Source organism: Heterocephalus glaber, unplaced genomic scaffold (genome assembly GCF_053883595.1).
Source record: "Heterocephalus glaber isolate CG9 unplaced genomic scaffold, H.glaber_assembly_v1.0 deba00000621, whole genome shotgun sequence".
NCBI classification, from domain to species: domain Eukaryota; kingdom Metazoa; phylum Chordata; class Mammalia; order Rodentia; family Bathyergidae; genus Heterocephalus; species Heterocephalus glaber.
In genome coordinates this window covers 32,418,603-32,431,344 of record NW_028258153.1, presented here as the reverse complement: position 1 = coordinate 32,431,344, position 12,742 = coordinate 32,418,603, and the positions used below count along the sequence as shown (strand labels likewise).

The 12,742-nt window shown below is 38.5% G+C and overlaps 1 protein-coding gene across 6 annotated transcripts in view; it reads left to right on the top strand.

Moving 5' to 3' along the window:
• Spin1 (spindlin 1) overlaps window positions 1–12,742 on the top strand; it is a 98,072-nt gene that overhangs the window by 63,573 nt on the left and 21,757 nt on the right. For all 6 annotated transcript variants that reach the window (XM_087206344.1, XM_087206342.1, XM_087206345.1 and 3 more), the window contains 2 exons: window positions 1,627–1,880; window positions 8,359–8,592. In XM_087206344.1, coding sequence (XP_087062470.1) covers window positions 1,627–1,880; window positions 8,359–8,592 — 488 coding nt within the window. The remainder of the gene's footprint in view (window positions 1–1,626; window positions 1,881–8,358; window positions 8,593–12,742) is intronic.

Here is a 12,742-nt window from a genome sequence, read left to right as displayed (position 1 = left end):
CTCTGAGTACCTTGATGACTAGCAGAGTGAAATGAATCCCAGAAAGCCAGTTCTCTAGGAAGCCCTTCTCCAGCAGGAATCTCAGGGACAATCTTTTCAAGACAAAATTTTGTACTTTTGCATCCTTCACCCTGACATAAGTGGGGTCTTGCTGATTCTTGAGATGCCCTCAAGCCATCTGTCCTCTTATCCTTATACAGAGTACTTGCTTTGTTTTTAATGGTGTTGGTCTCTTCAGCTGTTATGCCTTCTTTGGCCCCAACTTTACACATGGTTCTTTGTGAGCCATCATTTTAAGTTTTTCCAAAAATCTTTGCTGTGCCTTTTGCCTCTAATTCTTATAAATCTGGCTAAAAACAGCTGGGAGTATCCATGCAACAGCCTGTCTTGAAATTTCTTCTACCAGATTGGTACATCACCTTTAAAGTCATGCTCCTTGCAAAGTCTTAGAACATAGGCAAAATGTAGGCAAGTTTTCTTTTCTTTCTTTTTTTTTTTTTGTGTACCGTGGATTGAACTCAGGTCCTTGCACTTGCGCAGCAGGCAGCAAAACCACTGAGCTAAATCCCCGGCCCTAGACAAGTTTTCTTCCAGAGTAACAACATGGCCCCTGATTTAAATCTAAATGTAGACTCCTAGTTCCCAATTGAAACTTCCTGAACTTGGCTTTTACTGTCAGCATTCTGATCTTTTGGGCTGTGACCAGAATCACCTGTCAGGCTATGGTTACTGCAGTCTAAACCTCTCTAGTTTACATCTCCAAACCTTTCCATACTCCTCCAGAAAACCAGTTCCAGAGGCTTTTAAACCATGTAGTCAGGGACAGCCATATAGCAATGACCCTACTTCTCTGGTACCAGTGTTCTGTGTTAACTCTCCTATTGCTGAGACACAATACCCGACACCCACCATTTAAAAGAAGAAAGGTTTAATGTAGCTCATGGTTTCAGGAGATTTAGTATGTGGTCATCAAGCTCCAAAGCAGAAACCTTACAGTGCAAGGACCAAGCAGAGCAAACTTAATTCATGGTGGCCAGGAAGCAGAGCCAGAGGATCAGTGCCAAAGAGAAATGGTCAGGGCATTCTTGGGTTTATAGTACAAAGACCAGACCTCAGTGACCCATCTGGATGTACCAAGAAGTGTGCTCTACTAACATGCTGGGCGTTTCTTAATCTAATGAAGTTGACATATCTGGATTAACAGTCATAGTATCATATAAAGTATATGCATATATAGTTATTGTTGATCAACCCTTTTTCTTTAACTCAGGGAATTCCTAGTTAATTGAATTAAAGAGATCTGAAAAAGCTGAAAACTGGTGTTTGGAGTATGGCTTTCATTCCTGTTGATGAGTAGTGTTTTGTGCCTGTACACAGTTCAAGTACCTAGCATGCTCCTGTTGCTAATGAACCATGTTACGTATTTGTTGCTGGACATGGCTTCACCAGAGAACACTGTGGATGGGGGTAGGAGCTGAGAACATTGAGTCCCTTGAAGTAGGAGTGTGGCAAACAGGAGTTTGCATGTTCCTTGGGATTGTCTGTAAAGGTTATATTAGCCAGTGCTTCTGTTGGATCTAGTTGTGCATACTTGTGAGATAATACCTTGTATGTGTATGAATACAGAAAACATCGGAGCAGTGTGGGGCCAAGCAAGCCTGTGTCTCAGCCCCGGCGGAACATCGTAGGCTGCAGGATCCAGCATGGGTGGAGAGAGGGTAACGGCCCTGTCACCCAGTGGAAGGGAACTGTCCTGGACCAGGTGCCCGTAAATCCTTCTTTGTATCTTATAAAGTATGATGGATTTGACTGTGTTTATGGACTAGAACTTAATAAAGATGAAAGAGTTTCTGCACTCGAAGTCCTCCCCGATAGAGTTGGTAAGTTCTTTTTACTTTTTGTGCATTATTGCTTTAAAAGTGATAAGAGAAATAGATGCTTTTTTAAAAACATTGTTGGTGTTTATACTTTTATTGGAATTCAGGGTCCCCTGATAAACCTATTTTACAATCATCTAGAACCACAAAAGTTTATCCAAAGCAGATGTTCTGAAAGCACAGTTCAAGAAATTGTGATGGCTATAAAGATATGTAAAATGTTTCCTCAAGAAGTTTACAACTAATAATTTCTCATATGGTTATTTCTGACATTTTTGATCAGTATTATCTGGACTGATAGGTAAGATAATCATTAGTCAAAAACACTCTATGTTGATTTCATTAGGTGCAGTGGCTATGAAAAAGCTTTTATGCATTTATGTTAGAATCTTGATGTGCATTGAATCTGTATGTATTACATAAATGATAATTGTCTGTTCTTTGAGCTAAATGTAAGCACCCAAAACATGAGCTTTATTATCATGTGTGTTTGAACAGTGGTTGTGGAAGTGAATGGCTGGTTTTTCTTTTGTGTCATATATTATCAATTTAGCCTTGCAAATGTTCCTTAAATCATAAAAGTCTAAGTTAAATAGTTAATTTTAGTTTTAAATAAGGTGGGTACACCCAAGTTAATGTTACTTTCTCAAGGATATTTATTTTGAAATTTTTATTATAGTAATGCTGAAAATACAGGTTTATGCTTTTTGAATTGTCAAACCTATGCCATTAAAAAAATAAAGTTTGAGCAGATCTAGAATTAGAGGGCAAGAATTTGGGGGTCAAATTGTCAGAGGAGGAGTTGCGAGTTCCCTCTTTTCCTTCACACTGTATCATTGTATGCTTGGGAAAAGTTTCTTCCCCAACAAGTTAATAACTCTTTGTCATACAGCAAGTTACTTTGTTAACCTTCCTTTTAGATTGCAAATGCTAAATCTTTTTTTTTTTTCTGCAAATGCTAAATCTTTATTCCTCCTCTATAAACACTTTAGTTTTCACAAAAATCTTTCCTTAGATTTAAATTTTTTATACTTTAAACAGTTTTTACTTTTTTGGCTTGTTTGGTGTATTTTTTGTTTTGGTTTGGTTTTTTTCCTTGTTTTTGCAGTACCTGAGAATTGAATCCAAGGGCTTTAGCATGCATGCTAGGCAAGTGCACTCCTGTTGAGCTATTGTCTCACCCTTTTTAAAAAAATTTGATACAGAATCTCACTAAATTCCCCAGGGTGGCCTTGATCTTACATTTGTTCTGCCTCTTGTGTTTGTTTTTGTTTTTTGAGCCAGAGTCTCCCTATGTAAGTCGTGCTGGCCTTGAACTCAATATGTAGTCTAGGCTGGCCTTGAATTGTGGGAATCCTCCTGCCTCAGCTTCCTGAGAACTGGGATTGCAGGCATGCTCCACCATGTCTGGCAAGACTTGACTTTTTTTAAAAATAATGGTAAAAAATTAAAGTATCTTAACCATTTTTTAAGTGTACAATTCAGTAAGGGTAGGTATGTTCACATTGTTGTGAAACAAATTTTCTGAACTCGTTATTCTTGCAGTATGAAACTCTGTAGGCAATAAATAGCATCTCCCCTTTGCTTCCTTCTTTCTTAGCTCCCAGTGCTCACTTTCTGTATTTTCTGTCTCAATTAGGAATTTAGCTACTCTAGGTACCTCATACAAGATTTGACTTTCAGGGGCTGGGGATTTAGTGCAGTGGTTTCGCTGCCTTCTGCGCATGCGCAAGGGCCCTAGTTTGATCCCCAGTACCAAAAAAAAAAGAGGCTGAGCCAGGAGGATTGCTGTGAATTTGAGGCCAACCTTGGCTTCACAGTGAGTTCAAAGCCAGCCTGAACTACATAGTGAGATCTGTCTCAAAGAACCAGAAACAAAGATTTGACTTTCAGTGACTGGCTTCTTTCACTGAGCATAATGTACCTAAGGATCATCTCTGTAATAGCACAGGATTCCTTCTCTTTTTAGGCTTGAAAATAGTGTTCCAATCACACTACATTTTGTTTTCCTATTCATCCACCGATGGACATTTGAGTTGTTTTTGCTTCTTGTTATATGTAAAATTGTGAGACGTGCTTGTATGAACATGGGTATACAAGTACTTACTTGAAAGCCTCTTTTCAATTCTTTTGGATATATATCCGGAAATGGGATATAGTAATTCTAATTTGAATTTTATAAACGGACCTGTCCTGCTGTTTTCCTCTACAATTGCACCATTTTATAGACCTGCCAGGGGTTTAGCTCGTTGATAGCGTGCTTGCCTACGGTTTGATTCCCAGCACCATGGTTCTTTATAGTCCCACCAGCAGTGCACCAGGGCTCCAGTTCTCCAACACTTTGCAAAACAACTTTTCTCCTCTTCCTCATCCTTCCTTCTTCCTTTTCCTTTTTTGATGGTAATTATTTATCCTAATGGATGTGAGGTGATACCTTAGGGTTCTGAATTGCAATTAATCATGTTGAGCATCCTTCAGATGCTTGTTAGCCACTTGTATATCATTTTGGAGAAATAGCTCTTCGAGTCTTTTGATCTTTTTGGGGGGGCGGTTACCGGGGATTGAACTCGGGACCTTACACTTATGAGACAGGTGGTGGCAGCACTGAGTTAAATCCCTGGCCCTTTTTTTTTTGGGTCCTTGAGCTTGCGCAGCAGGCGACGAAACCACTGAGCTAAATCCCCGGCCCATGGCCCTTTTGATCATTTTTAAAATTGGGTTATTTTGTTGTTGAGCTGTTAGAGTTTTTTTCAAGAGACAAAGGTTTTAATATAATTGTTATGTCAAGTTTATTGGTAGTTGTTTCAGATTCTGTGTTGCATTTAACATTCAGGGAGCTGCCAGTTGTTGATTTTTGATGTAGTTTCAAAAAAGACTATCCAGGCTTACCCTAAAGACAATTAGAATACTCTTTATCAGCATATCCTTGGGAGGCTGGATTGTGTGTCAGATTAAAAAGTATCTTAACAGGTTAAATGTTGAAGCTGATAAGACAGATTGTTCTTTTATTTTTTTTATATATAATTTATATACATATTTTTTGGTACTGGGGCTCAAACTCTGGAACTTGCACTTGCAAGGCAAGTGGTGGAACCACTGAGCTAAATCCCCAGCTCCAATTGTTCTTTTAAAGCTAGACATTGATTTGCCAAACTGTAAAAATTATACCGCTCTTAATAAATTTTAGTTAGAAAGTATAGGGGTGGGTTTTTTTGTTTTGTTTTGGTTTGGTTTGGTTTGGTTTGGTTTTTTTGTGGTACCATGGGTTGAACCCTGGGCTTTTATACTAAGCTACATCTCCAGTACTCCCTGTCCACATTCCTGTTTTAAATTTTGAGATAGGGTTTTGCAAAGTCTGCATTGCCCAGGCTGGACTCAAACTTGAAATCTTTCTGCTTTAGCCTCCCAAAGTGCTGGGGATTACAGGTGGGTGCCACTATGCCTGGCTTTATTTTTTAATTATAATGCATTATTATGTGGTTAAAGTATTTTAAATTCATTTTTATTTTTTAAAATAGTAAATATTGACAGGTATAATCCATATAAATGAATGCTATTTTAGGTCCTCAGTAATTTTTAACAATATAAAGAAGTTGTGAGATCCAGTAGTCTGAGATGTGCTAACATGAGGAAAACCACCTTTGTTTTTAGTGTTACGCAGAGGGAATTCTGTTTGGGTATCCTGATTAAATCAAGTAGCAGTACATTTATCAAAAAAATTAACTTGTTTTTGTTTTGTTTAATAGAGATAAAAGCCTGATGAATGAGTAAAATAGGAATGCTAATGTATTTTAAGGTTCTTTTTTGCAGTCCTGGGTATCCAACCCAGGAACACTACCACTGAGCTATTCTGAGCCCTTTTTATTTTTTTATTTTTGGTAGTAGGGATTGAACTCCTATCTTTGTGCTTGTGAGGCAGGGGGCGGCACCACTGAGCTAAATCCCTGGCCCCCCTTTTTATTTTTTGAGGCAGGGTCTCAGTGAGTTGCCCAGGCTGGCCTTGAACTTGGTGATCCTTCTGCCGCCTCCCTAGTGTTGGGATTCCAGGCACGTGCCACCTAGTCTGGCTTTTACCTATTTTAAAAAGATAAAAGAGTAAAGCTAGAGCTGTCTCTGTACCATTAGGGAGGCCTTTGCTCTCAAATCACACCAGCCACGTGATGAAATCCTACCACAAATACTGGACTGTGCCTAAGTATCAGAAACAGAAGGCCTCTGCCTCTCCTGGGGATGTGCGGGCACTAAATAAATAAACTCATACAGCAAATTAACTTTAGATGGTGGGAATATTACTAAGGAGTGTAGATACAATAAGTAGGACAGGTGGCACTATTTTGCCCAGGTGCTCCTGGAGAGCCCTCGGAAGGAACATGCTACAGGAGGATCCTCCTGCTGGTGTTACAGAGGACAGTTTGCCTGCATGGGGAGGAGCGTCAGGGTCATCCAGGAGAAAGGCAGTAGAGGAACAGGGTGGAGGTATGAGCAATAAGGAAGAAGAGGGTAAAACCTAGGGTTGGGTGAGGCAGGACAGCCTAGGGCTGGTGCACCTTGGGGAGCATTTGGTTGTTTTTAAAATTATTCAACGAAGGCATGGGGACATTTTAAAAAATTAATTTTATTGATACATTTTAGGCATACAATATAATGACATTCATCATTGGAAATTTATACCTTTACATAATGTCCTTTTTTTGTATTAAATTCTTTTATTGGTACATTGTAGGTATACAACACAATTACATTTCTCATTGGGAATTGTACCTTTACATAATGCATCTTGGTTTTTATTTTTTCCCCATTCCTAGCCCTCCCTTCATGCCCTCCACCCTTCCCTATTTACAAAGACTTTATTTCCATTTTTTCCATTTCTCAGCATTTTTCCTTTCCCTTCTTTCTTTTCCCCTGCCCCTGCCCCTACCCCTACCCCTTTGGACCTTTTCTTCCTATTTTGAATTACCGATTATTCATTCTGATCATTGGTACATTTTAGGTATACAATATAATGACATTCATCATTGGAAATTTGCACCTTTACATAGTCTCTCTTGGTTCTTATTTTTCACCCTTGCCCAGCCCTCCCTTCAACCCCTCCAGCCCTCCCTATTTACAAAGATTTTGTTCCTATTTTTCCATTTTCTCCTATTAATCCCATTCCCTTCTATCCTTTCCCCTAGCCCTCCCACTTCCTTCCCCTTTGCCCCTTTTCTTCCTATTTCACATTGCCTATTATACATTTAGTCCATATTTACACTTTCAGTTTCTCACACCAGAGAAACTATTCGGTATTTATACATGTGTGTCCTATTTATTTCACTTAAGAGTATCACCTCAATGTGCATCCATTTAGCTATAAATGTCTCTAATTTCTCATTTTTTGTGGCTGAGTAGTACTCCATTTTATAAAAGAACCACATTTTCTTTATCCAGTCTCCAGTTGATGGGCATTTGGGCTGTTTCCAGGTTTTAGCTATTACAAACTGTGCTGCTATGAACATGGGTGCACATATATCACTGTGGTATGATTCTTTTAATTCTTTGGGGAAGATCCCCAGCAGGGGAATAGCAGGGTCAAATGGGACTTCCTGTCCTAGTTCTTTGAGGTATCTCCATACTGATTTCCACAGTGGTTGCACCAGTCTACACTCCCACCAGCAGTGGAGCAGGGTTCCTCTTTCTGGCATGGGGACATTTTAAATAACACATCTCATGGAAAGTTCACAATAATCTGGTTGCTATGAAGAACAGATTATAGGGTAAAAACTATGCCTTTGTAATAGACCACAAAATAAGGTTGATGAGAAATAAACCTTTAGTTTCTTTTAAAGCAACAACAGAAACAACATAGACCTTGAACAGGTTAATTTCTTAGTTTTCAATAAATGTTCTATGGTACCCGGGTATGGTGGCGCATGCCTGTAATCCCAGCACTCGGGAGGCTGAGGCAGGAGGATTGCCTTGAGTTCGAGGCCAGCCTGGGCTACATAGTGAGTTCAAGGCCAGCCTGAACTATACACTGAGACCCTGTCTCAAAAAAAACCCAAAATAAATAAATGTTCTGTGCTTAGATAAGCAGTTAACATGAAGGAAAGCAAGGTGAACTCTACCTAGGAACTCTTCTTTTTTTTTGCTATTCTGCTCTGTCTGAAATTATCTCAACACTTAAAATTAGTTGTTAAACAATAACAAAATCCACTCTGTACCTTGGTGTAATTCATATTTAAGTACTGTACCAAGAGCAGAAGAGTCTAGAAAAATAAAAATATAAATAAACAGGTTCCATTGATTTGGGCCAAAGCCCATCTCGGCAGTGGCCCAGGAGCTTGCATTTGGTGGTTGTACTTAAAGCCCTCCTGCTTAATTTTCATGTTCACTAATGCGGTCCATGGACAAAACTTCAAGTAGTCTCCTTTATTAAGTCCAGTCTTAGGAATTATTCACTGAAACACTTTTCAACCTTCTTTTTTTTCTTTCAAATCCTCAGCAACATCTCGAATTAGTGATGCACACTTAGCAGACACAATGATTGGTAAAGCGGTGGAGCATATGTTCGAGACAGAGGATGGCTCTAAAGATGAATGGAGGGGAATGGTCTTAGCACGGGCACCTGTCATGAACACATGGTTTTACATCACGTATGAGAAAGACCCTGTCTTGTACATGTACCAGCTCCTAGATGATTACAAAGAGGGCGACCTTCGCATCATGGCCGATTCTAGTAAGTATATATTGGTAACTTTCAGTGTTAATAATTCAAAAGGAATTTGGCTTCTGAGATATTTAATTAACTGTTTTGCATATGCATTAAATTTGGGGGGGTGTGATTATTCTTTTAGCCATCCACAAATACTCCACAGTTTTTACCCTCTTAAATTTTAGATGAGAAAAGTTTGATGATAATTACTTGGCTCCTATAATACAATGGTTATTTTTAAATTTATTTTATTAATATTGCTATGTTATTTATTAAAAATATTTGAAGGCATGGGAACAGCAAAATAAATCCATTCCATCCTTAACAGCTGTTAGGTCATTGCCATTCTTACTTTATGTACTCTTCAGCTGAATTATATTGAAGCTCATCCTACAGGTTTGTCATTTTATCGGTAAATAGTTTGAAATTAACTGAGTTGAAAAAACTGTTAATTGGGGAACCTTTCAGTAGTAACGAGATAGTCTATTTAGCTGTTTCTGCAAGTAGTCTCAGATGATTTAAATTCATGTGGGGAAGGTAGAAGAAGGTATGTATGACCTGGTTTCATCAAGCCTGGTTTTAAAAACAAAAGTTTTATTGTGATATAATTCTTGTACCATATAGTTACCATTTAACATGTGCAGTCCAAGGTTTTTAAGTGTATTTGCAGATATGTGCAGTTTTAGAACATTGTCATCACTTCGAAAGGAACGTTTTTTAACCATCATTCCCTTATACCCCCTACTGCTTCCTCACAGCCCTAAACAACTAATAATTTACTTTCTGTATAGATTTTCCTATTGTCATATTACATAATATAATATGAGGTCCTTTATGACTACTTTCTTGTTACTTAGCATGTTTTCAGAGTTCACCCATGTTGTATTGTGTAATAACAGTACTTCCTTTCAATGACTATTCCATTGTATAGACTACTACATATTGCTTATTCATTCATCTAGTTATGGTCATTTGGTTTGTTTCTGTCTTTTGGTTATTATGACCGTGCTGCTATGAACATATGTGTACAATTTTGTGGATAGTTGTTTTAATTTTCCCAAGTATATGCCTAGGAGTGGAAACGCTGGGTCATTGTGGTAACTAATTTTCAAAATGGCTATACCATTCTATATCCCTACTAGCAGTATATTAGGGTTTTGCTTTTTGGGCCGGGGATTTAGCTCATTGGTACGGCTGCCAGCCTTGCAAGTGCAAGGTCCTGAGTTCGATCTCCAGTACAAAACAAAAACAGATAAAGTAAGTGCTTTCTCCACATTCTCACCAGCACTTGCTGTTATCTGATTTTTAGCTATCCTACCAGTAAGTATGTTGTGTGATCCCATTTTGATTTTGATTTGTGTTTCCCTGATGACTAATAATGTCAGAAGGATCTTTTCATGTGCTTATTGGCTATTTATGTATCTTTGATGAGGTGTCTGTTCAGATCTCCTGCTCATTCTTTCATTGGATTGTCTTTTATTATTGGATTGTGAGTCAGTATTCTAGATATAAGTCCTTTATCAGATAATATGATTTGCAATTTTCTTTTCCATTCTGTGGATTGTCTCTTCACTTTCTTGATGATGTTCTTTGAGTCACAAAAGTTTTTAACTTTTGAATTTGTCTGTTTTCTCGTCATTTGTGTTTTTGTTGTCACATCTAAGAATCTTTTGCCAGATCCTTGATGATTTACCCCTGTGTTTTCTCCTAAGAGTTTTATACATGTTGAATTAATTTTTATTATATGAAGTAAAGATTCACCTTCACTCTTTTACTTGTGGCTGTCCAATTGTCTGAGCACCAGTTTTTGAAGTCTTCCTTTTGTCATAGAAGTTTTGGAGCCATAGATGAGAATCAGTTGACTATGGATATCTCAGTGTATTTCTGGATTCTCAATTCTGTTCCATAGGTCTGTCATTTATGCAAATCCCACATTGTCTTGATTATATTACTTCGCAATAAGTTTTTAAATTGTGAGATGTGAGGCTTTTACTTTGATCATTTTCAGGATTGCTTTGGATATTCTGGGTTCCATACAATTCCAAATGAATTTTTAAATCACCCTTTTTTTTTAAAGACGGGATTTTGTTGCCTAGGATAGTCTCAAATTCCTGGGTTCAAGTGATCCTCCTGCCTCAGCCTCTCAAGTAGCTAGGGCCACAGGTGTGAACCACTAAGTCTTGACTCCATGAATATTTTTCCATTTGAGATCTTTGATTTCTTTCAACAATGCGTTGTAATATTCATAAGTATAAGCATTGCGTTTCCTTTGATAAAATATTTTTAGTCTCTTTGATGCCATTGTGAATGGAATAATTTTTGTAATTTCAGTTTTGGATAAGGCTATTATTTGTTGTTGTTGTTGTTGTTGTTGTTGTTGTTTTTGTTGTTGTTGTACTGGGATCGAACTTGGGTCCTTGTTCTTGCGAGGCAGGTGGCAGAACCACTGAGCTAAATCCCCAGCCCAAGGCTGTTATTTTTTAAACTACTGAATATAAATAGTGTTCTCAAACACATGGGTCTCTGCCTGACCTTGGAGAAATGTGGCTAATGGACGTAGCTCAGATGTTAGCAGCATGACAGCCATCTGTATTCTTTTTTGCTTTATTTTTTTAAACAAACCTACCAGTAAGCTCAACAGACCTTGAATATCTATTTCTTAGTTGTTATTTTTTTGAAGTTTGAGTATATTTATTTGTTCAAAGGGGGATAACAATGGAAATTATGCTGAGAAATGTAATTAAGAGCATTCCTTCAAAGCAATTCTCTAACCTGTGTGAAGTTTGGGATCGGGATTGAATCCAGGGCCTTTGCACTGAGCTAGAAGCCAATCCCTTTTTTCTGTTTGTTTGTTGTTGATGGTGGTGGTGGTTGTTTTAGAGACAGGCTGAATTATAGGCTTGTGCCGCAGTCCAGCTGTGACGTTCATTTTTAACATTTTCATAATGAAGTATCCTGTCAAAACAAGTATTGTAGCCTGTTACAAAGTACAAGATCATTTGCACATTAATTCTGACTGCCTTTCTGTCCCTCTGCCTGTCCCTTCCAAATACTGAGGATTAAACCCAGGGCCTTCGCACTAAGCCATATCTCTGGCCCTTTTAAAATTTAATTTAACATGATTTTGAGGCAGGATATCACTAAGTCATTAAATTGTCCAGGCCAGGCTTGAACTTGTAATCCTCCTGCCTCAGCCTCCCAGAGTGCTGGGATTATAGGCATGCACCGTCACACCCAGGTTGAGGGCAGATAATTGGGGGGGGGGGTTGTTTTGTTTTTATTTTTGAGACAGGGTCTCGCTTTGTAGTTCAGGTTGGCTCTGTACTAACTATGTAGTCCAGGCTAGCATCGAACTTGTGGCGATCCTCCTACCCCTGCTTCCCAAGTGCTAGGATTATAAGCATGAGCCACCACACCTGGCCCTGGGCAGATACTTTTTGAAGAAGAGTTCAGTTTAGTTTTTTCCTCACTAACCTGTTTAAAAGAACTTACTGTGTACAGATATTTAACTTTTGTATTATGTATGACTGTACCACATATCAAAATAGTTTTTCTTTTTTTTTTTTTTTTGGTACCGGGGATCGAACTTGGGTCCTTGTTCTTGCAAGGTAGGCAGCAGCACCACTGAGCTAAATCCCCGGCCCTTAAAATAGTTTTTCTAGGTTGTTGTTTAATGAGAAAATGTATTGCAATTAAGAGACAAGCAGCTGTTAATGTAAATACTGTGAGGTATATCCACACTAGGATACTGTACTTGTGAGAATAAACAGGGTTACTTGCTACTACTTGTGCCAAGATAGCACAGACTTTGTGCAGCTGGAGCATCAGGTTGCCCAACCTGAAGACAGGCTGTTGCTACTATGAAGGAGAAATCCTAAAGTTACTCAAAACTTATAAAGAGTTTATTAAAATAGAATTGTAGCCACCTAGACCCCTTTCTTTTACTTTTACTTTTGTTTTGGTGGTGTTGATGGTGTTTTGCTGTCGTTATGTTTCTTTAGAGGTCATGGGCCTGTGTATTTTCCTGGGGCCCTTATAGACAGTGCTGGTGCCTGGGCACCCTTGGGGATTCTGTTGCACTTGGTCTGGGGCTGGAGTTCAGGTGGCATCTGTTTTTAAAGATTGGGAAATTTCTTTTATTTTAACACTGGGTTAGGAAGATGATGTGGGATGG